This window comes from Equus caballus, chromosome 1 (assembly GCF_041296265.1).
Source record: "Equus caballus isolate H_3958 breed thoroughbred chromosome 1, TB-T2T, whole genome shotgun sequence".
Classification (NCBI taxonomy): Eukaryota; Metazoa; Chordata; class Mammalia; order Perissodactyla; family Equidae; genus Equus; species Equus caballus.
In genome coordinates, this window is record NC_091684.1 from 18,119,213 (window position 1) to 18,144,239 (window position 25,027).

At 44.1% G+C, this 25,027-nt stretch overlaps 1 protein-coding gene across 10 annotated transcripts in view; it reads left to right on the top strand.

Moving 5' to 3' along the window:
- ABLIM1 (actin binding LIM protein 1) overlaps nt 1-25,027 on the top strand; it is a 291,304-nt gene that overhangs the window by 188,008 nt on the left and 78,269 nt on the right. For all 10 annotated transcript variants that reach the window (XR_011420691.1, XR_011441743.1, XR_011441742.1 and 7 more), the window contains 2 exons: nt 9,232-9,358; nt 11,304-11,397. Coding sequence is in view for 3 of the 10 variants with exons in the window: in XM_070276223.1 (XP_070132324.1) it covers nt 9,232-9,358; nt 11,304-11,397 (221 nt within the window). In the remaining 7 variants the exon portion in view is untranslated. The remainder of the gene's footprint in view (nt 1-9,231; nt 9,359-11,303; nt 11,398-25,027) is intronic.

Sequence of the window (25,027 nt, forward strand, 5' to 3'; positions counted from 1 at the left end):
ACATATCTGGCATTCTTACTGGGTAGAAGGCAGCCATGTCATTCACCCTGTTCCAGGCGGGTCATGAGAAATGCAGCCTCTATAGGCCCATCAGTTATTGAGTGCTGTCCTGAGCACTGTGGTGTATTTGTGGGCCATTCAAAGCCATCCTCCAAAGGTAATTAGTGGATTTTCTCAGACTTTCAATTCTAATGAGTTCTTGATTCTAATGAGGTTTGGGGGTGAGAGTCTGAGTTGGTACCAAGTCTGTAACAGACTATCTTCTGTTTCTTTGATGCTTGCCATCATGCCTAGCAGCATTAGCCGTGGGATTCCTGCTTAATAAATTCATAATCAATTAATGGAGAGGAAAGGCAAACAATCTGGCTCCTTTTAATTTCCAGTTCAGATCCTAGTCATGAATATGGGGAAAAGCACACCAAATACTAGTTAAAGGAGAAAGCTGCTCCTTCTTCTTCTCCTTTTTTTTTTTTTTTGGTGAGGAAGATTGGCTCTGAGAGACCATCTGTTGCCAATCTTCCTCTCTTTTTTTCCCTCCCCAAAGCTCCAGGACATAATTGTATATCCTAGTTGTAAGTCCTTCTAGTTGTTTTATGTGGGATGCCGCTACAGCATGGCTTGATAAGCAGTGTGTAGGTCCGCGCCCAGGATCCAAACCAGCAAATCCCAGGCTGCCAAAGAAGAGTGCAAGAACTTAACCACTGTGCCACCAGGCTGGCCCTGGAGAAAGCTTCTTGACCTTGGGAATCCATAATACTCCTAAGAGAATTCTGTGAGCACTGGTTTAGGGATTAGAATTGGAAGTTTCAAATGTGTAAATGGTCTATATTTATGAAACTTATGACCAAAGTAACTGAAATCCTATAAGTATATAGGATATGCTCTTTAAAAGGAGGAAAGATAGGATTTATTGCCAAATACTGGATTATAGAGGACTTGGAAAATGGCTGCTGCCAGGCCTGCCTTCAGTTTTGCTGATGAAGCTGATGATGCTAATCTGTTGCTATTATGGCCCATAAAAACTTTGTTGTGTGGTATTGTTTTCCAAAGACAACAAGATCCTTCACTTAAAATAGCAGGTCAGAGTCTGCTCTGGCTTATGATGTTCCTTTCCATTGTGGCCATCAAGACAGCAAAGGGAGGAACTGACCTAAGCAGGGATGTGAGCGGTTATGGAAAGTCTGGTTCAAGGTTACATATTCAGGCAGCACAGAAACCTTTTAAAATAATTCAGGGTCATTTTTAGTGAATTTGAGATATAAACTATTCGTAGCATTGAGACCCTTTTTACAGAGTGGCAAACACATTGCACTTACATGAACATTCTTACCCTCCACCCCCAGCCAATATTTGTCTTGTGACATCATAGTGCTTTTTTTGGCTAATGGCGGCAGAGAATTTCAGAAGTTAAAAAGCACTTTTAAAGACTAATTCTTGAAAAGTGCTTTGCCTAACACTTTTGCAGTTTTACTTTCTGTTTTACCCTCTACCTGTCCTTCTTGTGGTGACCCCATACCCATGGTATTTGACATGAAATGCAAAAAGGAAGATTGTGGACTCATTTCAGTGACTTGGTTTAAGGTTTTTAGAAAGTGGACTATGGGAGCAGCCCCCATGGCATAGTGGTTAAGTTTGGTGTGCTGCACTTTGGCAGCCCGGGTTTGTGAGTTCAGATTCTGGGCATGGACCTACAATACTCTTCAGCCATGCTGTGTGGCGACCCATATATAAAGTGGAGGAAGATTGGCATAGATGTTAGCTCAGGGCTAATCTTCCTCAGCAAAAAAAAGGATTGTGGCCAGTCACCGTTTATCAACTTATAGATGTCCAGTTTAGAACCTGACAACCTGACAACATTTAAGAGCCCAGATGAAGATGAAAGTCAACATGCAGCAATATCCACTTGCTGGATGGACATTCATATCACTACTAAATGATGTGGACATTTTGGTCAAGGGAAGGTTTTCAAATACCCAAATCCTTTATACCTTAAAGATGTTAAAACTGTAGGCCAACTCTTATTAAAAAAAATAATAATATCAAGAAAGTCTAGATTTTTTAATAATCCATGGGTTATAAATTCAAGGGTTTACAAAAAAGGCCAGGCAGGTAACAGGTGCATGCAGTCAGTTCAAGCATGACGATGAGTGGCAATTGGCATTTAGACCCTATGGAGGGAAGGGAACCCTAGCAGACTAGAAATATCTGTCCCATGTGAAGTGGGCAGCCACTACATGCTTCCAGTTAGTCTCATGAGGGAATCCATATGTCAGAGGCTGATCTGACACATGTTGAAAGCTTGTGTTCAAAGCAGCTTAACTTTACAATCTGACCCATGTTCTGGTTACTCTTTTCTATGTCCCTTCTTTTTCTCTCTTTTGGACAGAAAAACTCTCCTCTAGCATTCAACCTTCACCATTTTATCACACAAGATAATGGGAAATCCATGCCCTGTAGGAACAGTTAAGTGACAAGATACAATGTCATTCAATTCAGGACTCAAGTTAGCCAAACTGGAACTTAAATTTGGTTTTTGTTTTCCTTGAAGTTCCTTAGATTGAGTCCTGGCCAGGCATAAAGTGTCTCAAGTTAACAGTCTATTAAAAGGACATCACTTGAATATTTTATAGGGTTTCCAAAGTCTTATTCCACTTTCTATTAATGACAACTTAAATCTGAAATGATTTTGTTTCTATTTATTTTTTATCCATGTGTATAGCCATGGACTTATGTGCTAATCTTTGTTGATGACAAATATAGTTTCTTTTTTATTATTATTCTTAAAAAAGAATTCCAGAGAAAGCTTGAATTTTCTGGAACTTACATGGGCAACAGTTTCAATACTAAAAGTTGATTTTTTTTATTCCTAATTTTTAAAATTTTACAGTAAAGAAGGAAATACTCTGAACAGACTCCAAATCCCTTTGGATATTTTATAACATCTTGGTATCTCAGCAAGCATCAATTAAATGAGTAAAGGCCCTCTCTGGTCCCTTTTGCGATTTACATTATGTTCCCAATAATTCTCTACTTACACAATCTTTACCCTCAAGTGAACACCTCGTGCTCCAGTTCCATCATGGCTGTTTTAGCCAACTGACAGCGGAAGAGGCAATAACCAGGAAAACAAACCCATGATTGAAGATTTAAACCCAGAGAAGCACTATAAGCCATAAAGGCCTGAGTCATGCGTTTGGAAACAGAAGATCCCCACTCTGCAGTTAGTCAGACACTGTTCAGCTGTGTGGCCTTGTGTAAAACCCAGGTCCACCCTGGGCCTCAGCTTCCTGTCTGTAAAATGAAGCATTTACGTCAAATGGTCTGCAAGGTCCCTCTGACTCTCAAACATTCTGTGATCTGTAGAATGTCGATAACCACCGTGCTTCCAGGTGAGCGGGATCCCTAAGAGTGGACTGAGTCAATAGAAGTACAAGACCTTTCAAAAGTTAAAAGTTGAGGGGCCAGCCCGGTGGTGTAGTGGTTGAATTCAAGCACTCTGCTTTGGCGGCCCAGGGTTCACAGGTTCAGATCCCGGACGTGGACCTACACTCCGTTTATCAAGCCACGCTGTGGCGGTGTCCCCCATACAAAATAGGGGAAGACTGGCACAGATGTTAGCTCAGGGACAATCTTCCTCAGGCAAAAAGAGGAAGATTGGCAACAGATATTAGCTCAGTGACCATCTTCCTCACCAAAAACAAAGTTAAAAGTTGAATGATAACAATGATAATAATATGATGATGATGATGGAACCAGAGAAAGCAAAATGCCTTCCCTGGAGGCTGACAGTGGGTCATGTGTATTTGTTAAGAGGAAGATGAAATGTAGGTTTTGTAGATTATTGCAGCTGTGAGAACAGACACGGAGTGTTTACTGTGTGCTCTATGCTCTGCTCAGTGATAGTGCATATTCTCTTCAATCCTCACAACAGCCGGGAAGGTGGGTATTGTTAACCTACCCATTTTACAGATGAGGAAACTGGAGCCCAGTGGTTGCCTAGTTTGCCCAAAGTCCCTTGCTTCAGGGTCAGAGCTGGAATTTGACTCTAGATCTCTTTGCATCCAAAGTTGCTAATGCTGTGAGTCGTACAATTAGCGTGCAGAATGGGCCAAAATACATGTGGGACAAAACACTGAAAAGTCTTGTGTTTTCCCGTGGCTACTTTTATTATCCTCTGTCAGCATTCTCTCTCCCACCCTTAATAATATCTTAGGCAGATCCTGTAACTTTCTGGTCACTTTCAGCTCTTAAAAGTCCAGGCCAGTTGAAAATGTTATTTTCACATCCATTTCAGAGCTGCACTGCTTCGCATTCAGGCTCAACCCAAGTTGGAGACCTGCAACGAGGAAGGGGGCACAGCCTCTTCTTCTACTCCTTCTGTACCTCCATCCCGTCCTGCTTGTGGCTCCTTTGGAGTCCGGGCAGCGGGGGGTGGGGGGGGGGGTGTGGGGGGGTGGGGGGGTGGGGGGAGATTAGAGGTAGAGCAGGAAAGGTGTTCTAACTCTGGCATTATCACAGTTCCTTTCAGCTAACACTGGTTGGAGACATGGTTTTTTTAATGGGGCCTATTATGAGTTCCTTGACAAAAGTGTACATTTTCTGGCCAACCTGTTACAACAAACCCCATTCCTCCATTGCAGCCTCAGGTCCTGCTCACTCATGGCCTCCCACAGCCTCTTATTAGTGCAGTCCCCCACCCTCGGCAGGCAGCCTTCTCAGGTGGGTTCATTCATGCTGCTTGAGCCTGGGTACCATCCACAGGACACAAGTGCATCCCCCGGGAGCCAGACAGTGGAGGTGCACACCTCTTCCTCTTCTGTCTTCTCCTTAGCCTGCCATCAGGAGGGGCTCCAGCCAGCTTCCAAATTCAGCAGGCTGCACACTTTTTGTTTATGAACGCTTCCAAGCTCCAGGACACTCCAGTCAGTTTGTCCCAAGAACTCTAACAACAAGCTTCTCTTGGATCCCTTGACAGCACCAGGGCCTGAGCATCCCCACTCAGTAAACATCTAGGTAGACAATGGGAGGCTGGTCTTCCCTTCTCGAAGAGTCTTCTCACAGCAGAGGGGAGGGAACACCACACTCCAGCTGTGTGGGCAACTCCCCTGCTGACTCTCCTCTATGCCTTTTCGAACTTCGGGTTCCAGAGATAGGCAGGCAGTAGGGGCTGACACTCAGCAGGTAGATCTTGGGTGAGTCCAGCAAGGATATTCCTAGCACCCTTCTTTGAAAGATGTAATGTTTATCCCCATCATTTTCAGCTCTAAGACCGTAGCCAAAAATTCCAAGACACTAGAAAAAGTCTAATTCCGTATTCGGGAAGCTTTGATCCTAGATGGGTAGCTACTCTGAATGGCACTTTCCACCTTCAGCAGTGGTTCTAGGCATGACTGGAGTGTGCAGGCCTGGGAAGCTGGGGATGCATGGGCTTTCGGTTACTAAGTGGTTGCCTTTTCTATAGCTCCATGTCCTCAGCCTTCTTTTCCAGAGAGGCATCTTCACTCAGTAAGACACCTTTTGGGCCCTTACTCTTCCCAAATGGGAAATTCTAGGAAGGCAGAAACAGTTTTCAAGGAGCACCTAGGCATCCAGGCTAACAGGATCTTAAGTACTACCCAAGTGATGACACCTTTCTTAGCTTGGAAACAGTGGTTTCCTTCCTGAGAGACATTTCTCATCTTCTTCAACTTAAATACTTTTGAAGCCCAGGTATCCATGGCCCTATGCTAAAAAAAAAAAAAAAAAAAAAAAAATTTAGATACATTAAACGAGAGAAGCAGGATCCCTGTTTTCAAGGATATCTGTTGCCTTTGATCGAAATGAAATAAATATGGAACCAGGTGTGTACTTGGATGTGGGTTTCACTTGCACACGAGTAACCAAATCTCTGCTTTTCTCCTGGCTCCCAATGCCAAGAATGACAGGCTTGGGGGTGAAGTTTTTATTGTTGCCATTGTCGTCTTTTTTCACCTTTGGTCATTATTTGTCCATGATAGAACACTTATCAGTCGCTAGAGGGTTTGATTCCCTTAATGCTGCTCCATATTCACCTATTTCTGACTTTGACAATAATTCCAGTGCCAATCACCAGCTTTCTATATTTGTCAGCAGCTGCTTCAGTGATGTGGAAACAATTTTCTCAACAGCTGAAAAACATGAAGATAGAGAGTAGGACATTTCGTTCTTTATAAAAGAGCTTAAGTGGAATGAGCATGGGAGGCGAGAACAATCCAGCATGAGCCTTTCTGTCTCTTCATCTTTTCCACTTTCCCCAGCATGACGTCAGGCTTAAGTGGAGAATATGGCTTTGTCCAGAGAAGAGTGAATGGGTAGCCTCTGTGGAATATACTGGAATACTTTGCATCATGGGCTGGTGTTTTACTTTCTAGGAGGCAGTCTTTGTTGATTTGCTTGATTTATGTCAAGATTTAGGATGAAGGAATGACCATGAAGAATAAATAGTATCCTGTCTATATAGCCTTCACATGGTGCCTAGTTCATCGAAAGCCCTCAACGTAGAATGATCAGAGAAGTCATTATTGCTCTCAAATTGTGTCTCAGCTTCTTTCAAGGGGTTTTCACATTGAGTGTCCAACGCGTACCAAGCACTTCGTAATGCAGAATCTCTCTTCACCTTCACAGCAATCTAGGAAGTAGGTATTATTGTCAGCATTTCATAGATGAAGAAAGATGGTTCGGAGAGAGTTAACTTGCCCAAGTCTTGCTAATCCCAAAGCCTGTGCTCTTATGGTTCCCCCATCTTCCGTCTCCCTAGATCTCACCTCTGGGCAGGGAGAGACCCCGTCTGGCTCTGCCAACCTCCCTGAGCCCAGCTGTCTCCAGTTGTAGAACTGAAAAGCCATTCCTAAAGTTTATTTTCTGCTTTAAAAATTCTATCGCCCAGATCTATTATTTTAAATCTTTACTGCCACCTACTGGGCATGATGTAATCTGAAGAATGAAGAAAAAATTCAGTTCATCTTGGATTAAAACTGTCAATTTATCTCAAGACCATGCTGTGCTCCTAACCTTTAAAATTTGTATTTATAAGCAAATATTATACCCCTTCACTTTTATCTTTATAGTAAACTACCAGATGTGAGATTTCCTTTATAAGATTTTTGGTGAGATGCTGGGATACATATAAACCCAACTTTTAAAAGAATATGTGATGCTTTGTGATCATATAATACACACTCGGCTTATAATGGGCTATACTTTGACAAATTCTAATCTTCAGTATTCATAACTTATATAGCAGATATATTTTTAACTTTGTAAATATTTGCTCAATTTTTTTTACATTCTCATGGTAAAAAAAAAAACTCAACACAGAGGATGTGAAAAAAAGTAGAGTCCTTCTGCACAGAAGGAAGTGTATTACGAGCTTATGTTTTTTTTCCAAGAAATGTTCTATTTATATACAAGCATGTCTGCGAACACACGTATACCCTATTCTTTACTATTTTTCTGTGAATGAATTTATGCTGTGTGTAGTGTTCTACAGCTTGCTGTTTTTTTTTTTTTTTACTTAATCTATTTTGGACATCTTTCCATGTCAGCATGCAGATTTGCTTTATTTTTAACAGCACATAGTATTCCATTATTGACTATACTGTAATTAATTTAATTAGTCCTTCATTAATGTCCATAGAAGCTATTTTCAGTTTTGTTGTTACAAAAATGCTGCGGGGAATGAGTATATATTTTTCAGGGAATACATGTGTGCACGTGCGCGCACACACACACACACACACTGTTTTGCAAATTTATTTCTAGAATAAAATCTTAGACATGAAATTGCTGGATCTAAAGCTATGTTAATAATGCCCACTGACCAAAGATCAGCAGAAGCACACCTATAGTCAAAAAAAGCCGAGTTCACTTAAACTGCAGCAAGGGAGAAAGCCAGAGGAGTAGTGAGCCATCTCGGGATGGCATTTGGAGGAAGTTTTACAGGGTGTGAGCTTGTGCTGGATAGTTTTAGGGAGGATTCAGGGGAATGGGAGCAGTTCTGGGTTGGGTGTTGTCAGGAAGCAGGAGTCAGTCAGTGACTGCCTGTCTCACTCAGTTTTTCCAGGATGAGAGAGGGTTCACGTTGGGCTAGAAGTGTCATTAGTAAGGACCAGCCGTCGTGGATGTGCTCAGAAGAGGGGGTGTTGAATCATTTTATGTACCGAATGGCCACAGAGTGGCCTTGTCTGGACATAGCTTTATCCCATGAGTGTTTTTCGTGATCAGTTGCGGAAATCATGGCCAACCTGCCACCTGCTTTCTTTTACTTTCTCAGGTACATTGATCTTAAATGTTTGTAGATGTTTATGTTTCTTTCCAAAAAGGTTGCACCAACTTACATTCTTCTGGGTTTTTTTAAATACTCAACTTCCCTAACAATGAGGTACTTAATAATCAGAATAATAATGGCAATTATAATAATAACAGATGTTTATGGAGCCACTTCCTATGTGCCAAGCACCGTGCTAAATCTGTGATTTTTATTGAATCCTGGTTCCCATATGAGGAAACCGAGGCTGAGAAAGAGGAGAGGTAGCCTGGGCCACGTGGCTGGCCAATGAAGTGTGGAGCTGGGGCTCAGAACTGGGCCATCTCATTCCAGGGCCCACGCTTTTCACAGGAAGAAACCCTTTCTCCTTTATCTGCTTCACAGGAGGCTGCCAAGGAGAATTTAAAGCTAAGGAATTAGGAGCCATTTAACTGATGATCACAAATCTTCGAAAGTCTGGTTTAGGTTGATAAGGAAGGAGAGTCCTGTTTACAAAAATGAGATTTATGGGCAGCATTCCAGAAATCACATATATAGTGTGATATGTGGCCTCCAGCAGGAGGTGCTTAGCTGCTCACATGTGCCCTCAATTAATAAAGGCCTATGAGCAGGTTCTTAAAATCACAGCCAAGACACTATAATTAAATATTCTCTGGGCCAGCTGGAGCTCAGAGGGTATTTAAATAAACCCCAAGGAAATAAACAGATGAAGAACATCCATCCCCTTGGATCTACCGAGGTTCGTGAAGTTTCCGTGCTGTGTGAGAATGGGGTCTGTGAGACAACCGGGAAAAATTTTGTAAAGGGAAAGAAAACGGAATGAAATGGTGCTTAAGTAAATATTTATTGAGCTTGTGATGGTTTTACTCTGGGGTTCAGAGCCGGCCTGCATGACTGGATTTAGCAAAACAAACATGTAGTAACTGCTGGCTGCTGCTCTTTTCCAGATTGTGCTGGCTGCGGAAGAGATATCAAGAACGGGCAGGCGCTGCTGGCGCTGGAGAAGCAGTGGCACTTGGGGTGCTTTAAATGCAAGTCCTGCGGGAAGGTCCTCACCGGGGAGTACATCAGCAAGTAAGAGGGGCCAGGGCTGCGCGGATCCTTCACGCAGGGATGGGGCCTGTGGCTGCCTGTACTGTAGGCCCTGCTCTGGGGGACCCCTCCCCCTCCCGTCAGATGTAAGGAAAGACATTCACAGCCCGCAATCCATATTAACTTCTACTATAAAACTTTAGTTTTTGTAAACTTTTTGAAAAGAATTTTATTCTTCTGTTGCCCTAGTTTGCCTACTATAAATTTAACAAAATGTTGATCGTCGTCTACTTGAACTATTAATGAAAGTGACATAATGTTATACTGTAGGTTGTAACTAATTAAGCATTTAATAGTTTTACTTCTGCTAATTTTCTTTTTCCTATTTGGAACTAGTGACCCTTTGTCTTCCTTCCAGGTCTTGAACATATTTGTAGACCCCTCCCCAAAAAAACACACAGGGTCTAGGCCCTGAGCCCAATAAGACCAATGCACAAAACAACGGCTAGGGAATGGGTTGGTGTTAGAGTCAGATGCTTGTGGGGATAAAAGTTAGAGTAAGTGAAGTATTTTTTTTTTTAATGTAGCCTGGAGAAACTAGTTACAGTGGTTACCTTTTGAGTTAAGGAGGAAAGAATGAGCACGGGTGGGGGGGCATCTAGTGGCAATGAGGGAAAATTGTCTGTGATACTTTTTTCTTTTTTTTTGGTGAGGAAGATTTGCCCTGAGCTAACATCTATTGCCAATCTTCTTCTTTTTGCTTGAGGAAGATTGTCACTGAGCTAACATCGGTGCCAGTCTTCCTCTATTTTATATGTGATGCTGCCACAGCATGGCTTGATGGGTGGTGCTAGGTCTGCACCCAGGATCTGAACCTGCGAACCCCAGGCTGCCAAAGCAGAGGGCACGAACTTAACCACTAGACCACCAGGCCAGCCCCTGCAATACATTTTTCTATGCTTTAGAAAATGTTCTCAGGACATCCCGGTGGTGTAGCAGTTAAGTTTGCATGCTCCGCTTTGGCAGCCCAGGGTTCACCTCTTCAGATCCCAGGCTCAGACCTACACACTGCCTGTCAAGCCATGCTGTGGTGGCATCCCACACAAAATAGAGGAAGATTGGCACAGATGTTAGCTCAGCAACAATATTCCTCAAAAAAATAAATAAATAAAATAAAAAGTGTCCTCCAACCAGGTGAATACATTGCCTACTCAAAAAAATTAAACAAATTTAATTTAAGAATATAGTGAAACAAAGGAAAAAAGCAGCTTGGGCCCCAGCCCCTAGAAATCCAATTCTGTAGGTCTGGGGTGATGCTGAAACACCTGTGTTAGAAAGGGAGCACTCACAGGTGGTTCTGACGCACAGCCAAAGTAACATGAGAAAAACGCCCAGCTTTTGACTAACACGGAAGGCTGCACAGTGGTCAGTAATGGGCGTCTAGAGTGGTGCTCTGCCACCTGTCCAGCAACAACACACGTAGGAGGTGGTATTTTTCCTGTGCTCTGAGGTAGATGAAGGAAGGGCGGGAGCTGGATGAGAAGGCCCTGGGCCCCTCAGGCCTCCCAAGGGCTGAGGAGACGGTGTCCTGGGCTTGAGGAGGCAGTGGGGGGAAGGTGGTGGTGGGGCCTCCTCAGAGGAAGACGGACACCCAAGAGCGCATCTGACGCCCACATGGCTGGTAGTGAACAGGAGTGATGCTGGGTTGTGCTAGTTAGGTCTGAGACATGCGTGGACTCAGCAGTGGGCATCGTGTGGTGATTCGGCTGTCACCTCTGTGTGACCCGGAGAACCACGGCGCTCCCCGGATCGCTTGGTTTCATGGGTTTTGATCATGTCTGAGTGGATCTCCAGGCACGTGAATGCCAAGGATCAGAGAAGCACGTTCCATGACCGTTCTGTGGGAAAGGGCTCCCAGAAATGTGGTTTGGGGTCTTCCCCACCCCTCGGCCTCCTCTCAGGAGCTGACCCCTCTTCTGTCCTGCAGGGACGGCGCTCCGTATTGCGAGAAGGACTACCAGGGGCTCTTTGGGGTGAGATGTGAAGCCTGTCACCAGTTTATCACAGGGAAGGTGCTGGAGGTAAGTGACAGACGGGCTCCCCTCAAAGCCAGTCATTTCCTCAGAGGCCCTCATAAACACACAGCCTCGTCTTCCATTTATTTCCTCACAGAGAGAGAAAAGAAAGTCGTTGCAGATGACTGATCTCTTAGAGAATGAATGTGTTGTACTGTCTTCACAGGCAGTTTCTACTAAATGTTCATGCGGAAATTGGCATGATGGAGAATTTGAAGGAAAAAAATGATACAGGCTCTATTAGGAATTATGTAGAAGGGAGGGTTATATTAGACTGTTCTCATTTTTAGAAGTTAGAAAAAGAGGAAATGAAGAGCATGTTAGAGCCACAGGTATATGTGTGTACGTGTGTCTATGCACACGTGTATGTGTGCCTGCACGTGGATGTGTCCATGTACGTATGTGTCCATGTACACTTGTGTGTGGGAGTGTACGTGTGTGCACGCGTGCGGGTACACATGGGAGTGTACGTGTAGGTGTGTGTGCTCTTGCGTCACGTGAGTACCTGTGGGAGTGTACAGACTCAGGGAGCAGAGGCTCAGAATTGAAGCTGAGAAAAGAAACGGTGTGTTGGGGCCGGCCCGGTGGCGCCGCGGTTAAGTTCGCACGTTCCGCTTCTCGGCGGCCCAGGGTTCGCTGGTTCGGATCCCGGGTGCGGACATGGCACTGCTTGGCAGCCATGCTGTGGTAGGCGTCCCACGTATAAACTAGAGGAAGATGGGCACGGATGTTAGCTCAGAGTCAGGCTTCCTCAGCAAAAAGAGGAGGACTGGCAGTAGTTAGCTGAGGGCTAATCTTCCTCAAAAAAAAAAAACAAAACAAAAAAAAACAAAGAAAAGAAACGGTGTGTGAAAAGTGAAGGCATAGACTTCCCCACCCTTAGAAAACCACATCCTGCATGACCCAGAACCCCCTGGGGGCGAGGCTGAGCCTGTCAAGTTAAGGTGTGACTACCTTGCACTGGAGAGCTTGGTTCCTGCTTTCTCAGCAGTGGCCCCACCAGCTTCTGCCTCTGGGCTGAGCCAGGCTCCTCCTGGGCTTGAGGCCATCGTGGAATTACGGGGCCAGAGTTCACAGCGACTGCCCCACTTCTTACAGCCTGTGGGGAGTTAACCAGTTCCGATGGAAAGAGTAAAGGTTGCCTCATACCTGTCCCACAGTTCAGGGTGGAGAATGTTTACCGAGCAGAGGTGAGTCAGGACGCCCAGCAGCTGGCAAGGCGACGGACTGGTCCTGCAGCTTGTCACATCCCTTCGGCAGACACAAGGACACTGAGTCCACATGACCACCTTCAAACTTCCCAGCAGGGTGTGTTTCAGTGACACCTGACGTAAATCTGAGAGGCCCCAAGGTGTCTCTGGGTGGCCTCCGTGGGATTTCACAGCCAGGTCCAGCGTGGCCTTATCCCACAGCAAGCTCTGCGATGCCACAGAGAGGTCACTGTTGGCTCTGCTGGGACCTAGTGCAGCTAGTTGGACTTGAGGGATAAGGAAATGAGTGTTGTCAATGCAGTTGCCTCTTACCCAGGGGAAGGGTGTTCCAGAGAGAGGGAGCAGCATCTGCAGAGGCTCAGAGGCAAGGAAAAGCACAGCACACGCAAGAAACAAAAAGTCAGTCGGGCAGGATTGCAGGTGGGAGAGATGATGCTGGAGCAGTGGGGAGGGGCCAGAGCGTGAGGACCTCAAAGGTCACATTTAGGAGCTTGGGCATTATCCTAAGAGTGGTAGGAAGTGATTGTAGCTGGAGTATCATGTGATTGGGTCAGATTGTTGGGAAGAGAATGAATGGGAGTACTCAAATATGTGTCCATCCATGTTCACAGCAGCTCCATTCACAACAGCCAGAAGGTGGAAACAACCCAAGTGTGCATGCATGCATGGATGGATGGATGGAAAAATAAAATACAGTATATACGGATAACGGAATATTATTCAGCCTTAAAAAGGAAGGGATTCTGGCACAGGCTACAGCATGGATGAACCTTGAAAACATTATGCTAGATGGAAGAAGCCAGTCACAAAAGGCCACAAACTGTATGATTCCATTTCAATGAAATATCTAGAATAGGTAAATCCTTATAAACAGAAAGCAGATTGGCAGTTGCCTGGAGTTGTTGGGCAGGGAAAATGGGGAGTAACTGCTTACTGGTCTCAAGTAGGGTGATAAAAATGTTTTGGAACTAGTTAGAGGTAGTGGATGCACAATGTTGTGAATGTCCTAAATGCCATGGAACTGTTCACTTTAAAACAGTTAATTTGGGGCTGGCCTGGTGGTGCAGCGATTAAGTGAGCACATTCTGCTCCTCAGCGGCCCGGGGTTCGCTAGTTCGGATCCCAGGTGCGGACATGGCACCACTCGTCAAGCCATGCTGTGGTAGGCGTCCCATGTATAAAGTAGAGGAAGATGGGCACGGATGTTAGCTCAGGGCCAGTCTTCCTCAGCAAAAAGAAGAGAATTGGCAGCAGTTGGCTCAGGGCTAATCTTCCTTAAAAAATAAAATGGTGAATTTTATGTTATGTGAATTTCACCTCAAATTTTTAAATGAATGGAAAAGGGGTGAGTTTGGAGACAAGGAGGCCAGTTAGGAGACGACTGCAGAACTCTGGACACAAAATAGCGGTGGCACTGGCTGGAGGGAAACCTGAGAATTCGACCCCCTGCATCCTCCCACACACACACACAGTATGGGTGTGAGGAGGAGTTTTCATGGTCTTTCCAATAAAGCTCTAATGGTCAGCCCAAGTATCTGTCAAGACTGCGGTTTGGGCCCCAGGTGAAGCACATTCCCGGGAAAGCTATTGGAGAAGACGGATGTGACCCATCCAAAAGGCAGCGTGAAGTCCAGTGGTCACATCCCAAGACTCAAAGTACAGTGGAGGGTGCTCCCCCGCCTGTCCCCTGCATGTGTCCTTCATCCCTCCCTAGAGCCCCACAGTGCTGCTCTCAAAAGGAGCTGAGGGGTCCCGACAGCATTTCCTGTGGGGTTCCCAAGTTCCGTCTGCTGCATGAGACTGAAATAAACCTGTTGAGTTGGGAGCAATTGGGAAATTTCATTTTAAAACAACGATAATAAAACACCAGAACCATTTCCCAGGTGTTCAGCTATAGGAAGAGAGGCAGGAAGAGACAGAACACAGCCCCTGGATTTGAGGCAGCCACGTTCTCAGAAGGTGTGGATCAAAACAGCTGCCTCCTCAGTCCGCATCTGGAACTAATACAAAAGAGTTGGCAAGGCAAAAGGGCTGGGGGCCGGGGGCAGTGTTGATTCCCTTCAGATTTAGTTCAACAGCTGTGGGAAGGAACGTCTACAATAAAACTAGATCCACGAATGTGCCATTTTGAAGAAACATCTGCTTACTCTGGCTTCTCCCTGAAGGCCTGAGTATTTCAGTGTTTTCTGCGGCTGCAAGGGACCCTCACCAGATTGCCTTCAGGTCTCAGCGAGGGCTGCTTGGAAGGCGGAAGGCTTGGACGCGGTCCACACTATGCCTTCAGAGTTGGGCCTTCTGGGAGCAGTTTGCAGTAGGGTTGTTGGTAGATTCAAGATCCACCCAGCAGGCATGCCGTCCTCCTCGGATGGGTGTGTGATCTAGAAAAATGTCCTGCACAGTTAGCACTCTGACATGTGACAGCTCATGAGTCAGTTTGGCTTGATTACCCATATAAAACAGGACTGGTCTCCACACTCTGCCTTCCTCCCTCTGCCTTTCATTCTCTGACTCCGTCACTGGTGAAACGTTGTGGATTTGTTGTAAATACTGTAATCCTTGCTTTTTGGTTTTTTTTTCCCCAATTTTTAAAATTGTGGTAAAATCCGTGTAACATAAACTTTACCATCTTAACCATTTTTAAGCAAACAGTTCAGTGTATTTGAATACATTCGTAATGTTGTGAAACCATCAGCACCATCCGTCTCCATAAGTCTTTATATCCTGTAGAACTGAAACCCTGTACTCATTGAACAGTAACTCCCCATTTCTCTCTCCCCACAGCCCCTGGCAATGACCATTCTACTTTCTGTCTCTATGACTTTGACTTCTCTAAGTATCTCATATAAGTGGAATCATAAAGTATTTAGGGTTTTCTGTGACTGGCTTATTTCTCTTACTATAAAGTCCTCAAGATTCATCCATGTTATAGCATGGACCAGCATTTCCTTCCTTTTTAAGGCTGAATAATATTCCATTGTATGGATATACCACATTGTACTTCTCCATTCTGTGATCTTTGATTTTTTCTAGTTGTTTTTTCTGATTGATTTCATCCGTAGAGATGGTAAATTTGTTCGTTTCCTGTATCTGCTGTAACAGTGGTGGCATAAAACAGCAGAAACCTATTCTCTCACAGTTCTGGAAGCCGGAAGTCCAAAATCAAGATGTTGGCAGGGCCGTGCTCCCTCCAAAAGGCTCTAGGGGAAAACCCTTCCTTGCCTCTCCCAGCTTCTGGTGGCTGCAGCTGCGTAGCCCTGATCTCTGCCTCCACCTTCACACGGCCTTCCTCTCTGCGTCTTCTCTCTCTGTCAAACCTTCCTCTGCCTTTTTCTTAGAAGGACACTTGTCATTGGATTTAGGGCCTACCCAGATCATCCAGGATGATCTCCTCATCTCAAGATTCTTCGCTTAATTACATCTGCAAAGACTCTCTTTCCAGACATTCACAGCTTCCAAAGATTTGACGTGGACATCTCTTTTGGGGAGCCACCATTCAACCCCCTCCAGTAAACCTGGGAACTTAACGTCATCCCAATGAGGGCTGGAGCTCCGGTGTGGTTTTAATTGAACCCTCCGTAAGCATTGGGGGGGGCCGTAAGGCCACTTCTGTGAGTGTGGTTTCACCTGAGATGCCATCGAATGCCTGAGGGAACTTTGAGGAGAAAGGTCACTGGGCAATGATCAAGAAGCTCCAGGCTCAGCTACGTCATGAATTCCTGAGTCATTTTTGACAGGTCCTTCAGCCTCTCTGAGACTATCTTCATTTCACAGGTAAAGGGAGAGGCTTGTAACCTCTGAAACTCCATCCTGCTCTAAAATTGCATCTCCCTCTGCGATTCCTTAGTAGTTGTAAACCCCACCCATCACATCAGCTTGAAGCTGTCGGGGGGAGAGCCTTCTTGTGTTTTACTGAAAAGGGCCCCAGGTGACAGGGAATCAGGAACCTACTCTTGGCCCTTGGAACTCATCCTTGTGACCTTGGGCAACTCTCAACTTCATTGAGCCTCAGTTTTCTTTAAATACAAGCATTAAAAATAAATATGTAAATCCAATACTTGAACCGCTTAACTCCTAAAGTCTCTTTGGCTCTAAGGATCTGAGTTCAGTAATTCTCGTATCTTAGATCTAAGGGGTCAGAACCAGTAGTTTTTTTTTTCTGAAGAGATTTTCTGGAAACTGGCATGTAACACTCAGCATATAGCATACACTCCATTTGTAGCTTTATTTATCATTTGCTGGCTCTCAGTTTTGTTTTTGACAGCGAGATTCTCTTTTTAGAGAGATCGTGCTATAAATGGCACATCTTTAAAAGCTTATTCTAATTATCCTAGAAGCTCCTCAGGAGAGATCTGAAGAGCTTTACAACCTGCCTCCTAATTGAGAAGTCCAGAAGCAAATTAGTGTGAGAGACTGGAGTTTTCCAATAGCCTTCTATCTCCATCTCCACCTCTAAACTCTTCTCTGAAGCAAGCTTACCCCGGCCCCACCCCGACTCCACTCCCTTCTGCTTTAGCAGCCTCATGGTAACAGGAAGCTACATGAGACTTCAGACTTAGGTCACAGATGTCAGCAGATGTGGGGGGGGGGAGCATCCTGTTGGTATGAATTCCCTTCCATCAGTAATGGAAGGTCCTAGGAGATCTCTGACTCCAGCAAACTTCCTTTCCTGGGTGCAGGTTGTTACCTGCCAACTTCATGCAGAAAGAAAACAGCAACAAGATAGTTTTAAAGTGAAAGCAGCACAGAAAAAAACGCGAATGTCAAACTGGAAACAGAAGTCTTGAGGGTAAAGGAAAATGGTTTGTTCCCTCCGTGTTCCCCTGTGTCTTGGGCCAGTCCATGAGCAGGCCAAGGGTGGGCTTGACGTCTCGTAGTCTCTCAGCTCTCTTGCACAACTCCCTTCCCCAGGGGCTCTGTGTTTACTGAGCACTCCACTCATTCCTTCAGGATGAATGCTCTCATCCGTTGGCTCCCTCTGCAGACATTTCCTCCCTAGCAGGCACCTGCCAGACTGCACGCTGGAGCCCTCCTCTTCCTCTTGCATGCTCTTCTCTCAGAGACAAAGGAAACTTGTATCCCTGCCTTCTTACCCCGAGGAGGAAGGCGGGGCTCTGCTTTCTTGCTTGGGTCTCATGGGCTTTCCCTCTCCTTTCTTCCTCACATCTCCACACCAAGGAAATCAATCCTCCTTGTCTTTCCAGAAAGGCTGGTGGCACACGTCTTTATGTGGCGTGGTATTTACCGTGCCTCTTGTGCTCTCCAGGGAGAAATGTGTGATGGTGTGTGCAACTACTTGTATACCACAGGATGTCAGAGAGAGACCCTCCAATGCAGCACATGCCAAATCCTCCGGCCGCTTTAATGCCTTTCCCATCATACCTCGGGGGGTGACACTGTCCAGTCTTTATCTGTTCGCTTGGAAATGATGGACAAAGGACAGGATTTAGACTTGCTTCAGTCTCCCTCCTGCTGAGCTCCTGCGGTGTAGGAAATGGAATCACAATGTGATTCAGCCAAATCCTTTTTCTTGATTCTCTGAAGGATTAAAAATGGGTAGCTTTGTTTTGTTCTACTTTTTGACTAAAACTGCTTTTTCTTAAAGCCCAGGGACAAATATTTACGATGTTCCTGTGAAACTAATTCACTTTATAAATTGGAGGCCCTTGTCCTCTTCCTTCCTTTTGCTGTGGGTATTTTAAGCATGGCATGTTGGAATAGCCGTAAGCAGTGAGTCGGTCTTGTTCTGGCCGGCCTGTTATCTAGTGAGAGGAAACACAGGTTATCCCACGGCACTTGCATAGCTTATAATCTTTTTATGACCATCGAAGATGTAATTTGCAAAGGACAGGCTGAAATGCCAACCTCCCCTTTCTTGTTTTGTGTGTATCATATACATGCAAAGCAAGAGTAATAACCCGTGTTCACGCAGAAAACTAATTGCATTCTTCTCGTTCTCACTGTGCTCAGAGGAATTCATGCCTTCTTACACTCAATTGTGGACTCAAATATTTTTGAGGATCAGGAAAGAGAAAAGAATCGTGTAATCTTAGTAGTATTGGTTGAACTGGTCTGTGTCCTGGTGGACAGTGAACCACCTCAATATCCTGCTTTTGTATGATATTTTTAACATTTGCAAATGATCTCATAAATATTTAATTCTCACAAGAAGCCTGTAGAGTGGTCAAGGCAGTTACTACTGACCTCCATTTAGAGATGAGGCTGCTTAGCGCTGGGGACTCAGGGGCTAATTAGTAACAGAACCACAATTAGAAGCCAGGTCTCTCAGTTCTCAGAAGATAGGAACGCACAGACACACACACACATGCATGCACGCACGCACACTGCTTCATGATCCACCTGGCAGTCATCGTTGAAGAAAATGAGTAATTAGTTCGCCTCCCAAAATAACTTACTGAAGGACCAAAATTTACCATTCCTGGTGAAATGGGGAAAGTCTATCTCATTAGTGGCCTTGTTATATTTATTTTCAGGAGAATAAACATTTGCTGCTTGTTTGGTTTACTTTTTAAAAGTATAAAATGTCACTGCAAGTCAGTGACCCTGCTCATAGAGTCTGTTCTATGCAGGCATATCTCATAGTGTCTTGTCTATGCAGTCATACTTCATAGTTTCTTGTCTCCTTTATTTATCTGTAGGCTCCGCAAGGGCACCTGGCATGACCTTGGGAGAATATTATAGATGGATGATGCTGTCTCAGGTTAGGGAGCACACTTTCTTCACAGAGCTGTAGTTTAGAACTCTTCAGAGCTCAGTGGATAGTCAAGAAGGTCCTGTGCGGGAGGACCAATACGGGTACACCAGTTACCTTTCCTAATTTATATCTATAGCTTAACAATAAACTATAGAAATGGCCTCATTTTGAATATAAGTTAGACAAGATGTGGTATATCCATACAATGGGATATTATTCAGCAATAAAAAGGAATGAAGTACTGATGTGTGCTATAGCATGGATGAGCCTTGAAAATATGCTAAGTGAAAGAAGCCAGTCATAAAAGACCACATGTTGTATGATTCCATTTATATGCAATGTCTAGAATAGGCAAACCCATAGAGATAGAAAGTAAATTAGTGGTTATCAAGGGCTGGGGGAAGGGAGAAATGACAGTTAATGGGCATGGGTTTCTTTTTGGGGTGATAAAAATGTTCTAGAATTAGATAATGGTGAATGATTGCACAACTCTGTGAATATACTAAAAACCACTGAATTTTATACTTTAAAAGGGTGAGTTGTATGGTATGTGGATTATATCTCAATTTAAATATATATATGTACCTACATATGTACATACACATCTGTCTGTCTTTGCAGAGATATACAGGTGATAGAGAGTTGGGATCCTGTTATTGTCAGTTTCCTTGTCTATAAAATGAGAATACTAATTGTGACCTCATAGAGATGCAGGATTATTAAAAAAAAGACATGCAAAACCCCTGGCATAATTAGTCAGGTTGGCTCCCTACCCTCTCTCCCTTTTTCTTCTTTCTTGAAGTCTTTGACAGTTTGACTTATTAGGTAGAAGAACAATGGGGAAAAGACAAGAATGAGGATTTAAGTCAATAAATGTCTTAATGCACGACTGTGTGCCAGGTTCTTTCCCTTTGTGGGCATTTAAACTTTTATTCTCTTGCATGGCGCAGAACCCTGCCCTTGATCATAGAGTGTGACTTGATTAGTATAAAATCTTTCCAGTGCAGGAAAGCAAACTCAAGTTTAACCAGCATATGGTTTATGATGTGTTGGTTGCAACATCTTATTTGTGAAGAATAACCTGGTGCTAATATTTTGTCCTTTCCATCATTTACAGATTGCGAATTGACCCAGTAGGGCGTAAGCACCTTGACACGATACATAATTTGAGGAGAATCTGTCTGATTCACCCAGAGTTATTCAGTTTCTCATACATTAATGAAAAGAGGAAATGTGTTGCCAGGGTAGCAGAAGAGTTTGTTCACAAGGAGTAAAGATTTGATATTTATGAAAAAATCATTCCATTTCCTGTCAGCACAAATAGAAGGGCTTCCTTATCCGGAAATGACATTTTGAAAAGAATTTGTGTTTTGAGTTAAAATGATGGTTTATTTTTCAGTGTTACTTAACTTTAGAGAGTTTAGCCTATTGCTGGTGAAATGTGTGTGTGTGCTGGGAGGAAAGGGGGTGACAGTTGAACCAAGTGGTGGAATATGACTCTTCTAAAGAAATCAACAAGTAGTATTGAGCACATGCTGGTGGCCCAACATTGGGGGTGACAGAAGATAATGTAAGATTTAGGACTTGTAGATAAGATTTAGGACATAGATAAGATGTATATTTCTAAAAGTAATACACCTGTGGAGTGTCCAGGGGACCCCCAGGGCTCATGGGTGCCCAAGGCTATTGCAACAGCTTCAGTCTGAGGGGATTCTCAGTAAGGGTATTGAACTTTAGAAATGACTAGTCTCCAACAGCAGAGAGACAGCCTGTCTAGGCAAGTTACTGCCAAGCACAGAGAAGGGGTGGATCTCCTGGTCTGGACACAGAAGTGATGACCCCTCAGGGTTATCGTTTCAACTCTCCAGGACCTAATACTTCCTGGGCCTCAGAAGGACTCGTGTGTCTGGTTTCTCATGGACCCAGAGCACCAATCCTTTGCCTTCCTGCTGGTCCCCACCTGCCTCCTTTCACGTCATCTTTTACTACGATAAACCTAAAAGGGATGATTATACCCCTTCTTCTAAGTAATCAGTTCCAAGGTGCCTCACCTCCCCTCAGAGGTGACCTTCAATGAATTCCAAGGTAATTTTCCTGACCTTCTCTTGGTGGAGCAGAAGAAGAGTTCAATCTTTAGCAGTGTATCTCAGTACACAAAAGATAACTGGGGACCCACAGTAGTACGAGGGCCAAGGCAGAAGCACATACAGTAAATGCCCCAGGCTTAAGAGAGATTCTTGTCGCTTATTACAGAAGAAGTCAGGTTTGGATCTTGAGGAATGGATAGTGATAGGCATGTGAAAGTGGGAAATTTATCTCCATTTGCTATTCTTATCGAAGTCATGGGTCACCTCTTTCCTACCTTGTTTGAGTCTTTGATTTTAAACATGTGATTTGGTCTTGCCATTTTGTTTAATTGCATACTCATAATGTGCTATTTTCCACTTCAAATCATTTTTGTAAGTAGTCAGTGTATAAATTTTAAAAATTGAAAAAATATTTTCTGTTACAGACTAGCATTATTTTAGTTTAATTTTGAGGTAAACTGGCTTTTGTGAGCTCGCCTGGACCCATTCTCCGTCTGAAAGATTTTTCCTATTAGAAAATGCTTACCATCCACTTGGATCTGCCTACCTGGCCAATGGTGGATGGCAAGAGACCCAAATGGCTCTCTACACCCAGAACCAGCCTTTCTCTTGGAATCTGGATTGTGCCTCTGGTGGACGTTATGACGTCCCTTTGGGTCTCAAGCAATCTTCTCTAGCCTCTGGATTCGTGACAGCTCAGACAAAAAGCGGTGTCTCAAGCTACCTCTGCTCTGTTTTGTCCTAGTTCTTTTGTCCACTTAGCCTCTTTCAGTGAGCATGTGACTTGAGGTTATACGTTGAAAAATGGCACCATCCAAAGGTCACCAGGACAACTTCTACCCTGGGTACAGCTTTCTCTAGGTAAGGATATGAAACTTTCCGCCAGGCCCAGGAGATGATGAATGCTCAGAGGAAATGGGAGCATTTCATCCTCTTGGCCCCAAGCAATACTGCTGCCTGCTGCCCGTCCTACTAGGACAGACTTCCTCCTCTTTTGTTTTCCACCTGAACGTGCTTGCTTCCTGGACCTCACGGCTTCCCACCTTGTTAGGCATGTTATGCCAATTCCAGCAGATGGACCTGCTTAGAATTTGCCAGCTAGTCAGAAGGAGTGACAGTTAGGGCTGGTGCCCATCCTGCCCAGCAGAAACGAACTGGTACAGTAATTCCTCCCCCAAAAGGACATTTTGGAGTAGCCTTGCAAAGGAAAACTGTTTATAAACTATCTATGTTCATGGCCCTGTGGCAAAACTCAAAGCTGCAAGCATCTTGGGAACATAGATAGATAGAATCTGGAATTTTGGAGCTTGAAGTGGTCTTAGGCAAGGTGGGAGGGAAAGAAGAGTGATTACTGGAAAGAACTGATACAGCCAGACACTCCAGGAGGTGATTTCAATAGCTACGCTTGGAGCTGAGTAGTTAGCAAGTTGCCTAAACTCTCTGAGCCTCAGCTGCACAATAATGCTTACCTCTTAAAGGCTTAAATCAGATAGTAAATGAGCCGTCTGGGACAGGCCCTGACATGCAGTGCTTCAAGAATTTTTTTCCATTTCCTTCATTTGTAAATGAAGAAACAGATTTTGTAAAAGCCCAGTATTTTGAATGAGCTCACAACTTCCTGTTTGAATGAAGGAGTCAGGCTCACCCCTATCTATTTACTTTCTGATGTAGTTGTGTGATTATTTCAGATAGACAGGTTAACAATCGTGTGAACAGTCATGTTGATGCTTTGGTTTGAAAATTTCTTAAATCACTTTACTTTAGATAGAGTCATGTGGAGATACATTCTGAGAAATGTGTTCTGGGAAATGCATCGTTATGTGATTTTTTTGTTGTGCAAACATCATAGACTATACTTACACAAATCTAGATGGCATAGCCTACTACACACTAGGCTACATGGTACCAATCGTATGGGACCACTGTCTTATATGCAGTCCAATGTTGACGGAAATGTCATTATGCAGTGAGTGACTGTATTCACATGCATTTATGCCCATAAATTCAATCTACCATTGCTTCAGCAAGTATTTTCTGTTATTTTTTACCAGGCATCTAGCAGTTGCCAAATAAAGATTTGTTGAAAAATTATTATTTTCCCCATTATGAATTTTTGCCATGGTCTTGAACCAAAACCATTAAAGATTCCACATACTCTTTGGGCGTAAATTCTCGCCACCCTGTTAAATACCTGTTCCTTTCACTCACATGTGAAGTGAATGCCCACCTGCCTTTCTCCTGTCTGTTAATGTCTCTCTTATTGCATCCACCCGAGTATGATCTGTGTGAGCATGAACTCTGGAGGATTCATGCTATTCTGTTTCGTTGTTCTGTATAAAGCCCAGCACACTTGCCCAGATGGGGCCTTCATCAGTATTTAAGGTGGTGATGAAGAGGCCTCTTAGCCTCTGTGGACTGTAAGAGCTCCTGTATCAGCTCCTTAATATAGCACTGAGTCCCTTTGGAACAGATGTGAACCAACTACCCCTGTGATTAGTAACACCTTTATTTACATACCTTACAATTCTCCCAGGTTAAGTGTGTAATTCAGTGATCTTTAGTAAATTTACAGAGTTGTGCAACCATCATCTCATTCCAATTTTAGAACATTTCCATCACCTCAAGCAGATCCATGTGCCCATCCTTTGGTTCTTTACTTTTCACTTTCTTTCACCAAATCCTGTCCATACGAATGTACAGAGGCAGGAGGACAGGAAAGGCATCTCATAGTGCTCAGCAAGGGCTGCCCAACCAGGCGAGTTTCTTGAACCTCTTGACTCCACATGGTGTTGGTTCTTGGCTCTTTCATTTGGAAACTCACAAATTTGGAAATTTGCTTGGTAAATTTGAAGATGAACCGTCCTCTTTCTCCCCATCCTAGAAGACATAGAGGTGGTTAAATAAATAAAATCTGACAGAGGAGCCGGTATTCCAAATATGGGAGAGTAGGAAGAGGATGAAGTCTGTAGAGCAATGACGCCAGTTGCAACGCTTCGGTCAGTACTTCTAGCTGTGTGACTGGAAGCCTGATTGAGTTTCCCTATTTCCTTTATGAGGAGGACTCCTTCACTTCTCTGACAGATAGTTGACTGCCTGCTAATATCCCAAACATAAGTTCTGAGGTCACAGAGGTCAAAGGTACAGCCCCTAACTGCCTCAGTTTTACAGTCCAAGGCTGGGTTCCTAAAACTGCCATACATAAGAATTGCCTGGATATCTTGTTTAAAGTATGGCTTCCGAGGCCTCACCCAGGGATTCTACTTCAGGGGGTCCATGCTGGAGCCTGGAGATCTGCGTGTTAACACACCACCCTACTCTGGGTGATTGCGGTAGGGGTGGGAGGCCGCAAATCACACTGGAGAAACTGGCCCTGCAAGGGTGTGGTGAAGGCACATTCACAGAGGCTTTGACGCCTCAGAAGAAAAACACACCAGAAATGAAGTTAACCCTCTGTAATTATTATAATGTGCAATCCAGTGGCTTCCTCTTCCTTTTAGAAGCACTGCTTTGTTGCTAAAAACCTTAACATTTCTTCAACAATGTTTGGGATTGCTTCCAAACCAGCTTAGAGAGATTCCACACACGCACAAAGGGTCTTTTATTAGCTGATCTTTATGGGCAAATAA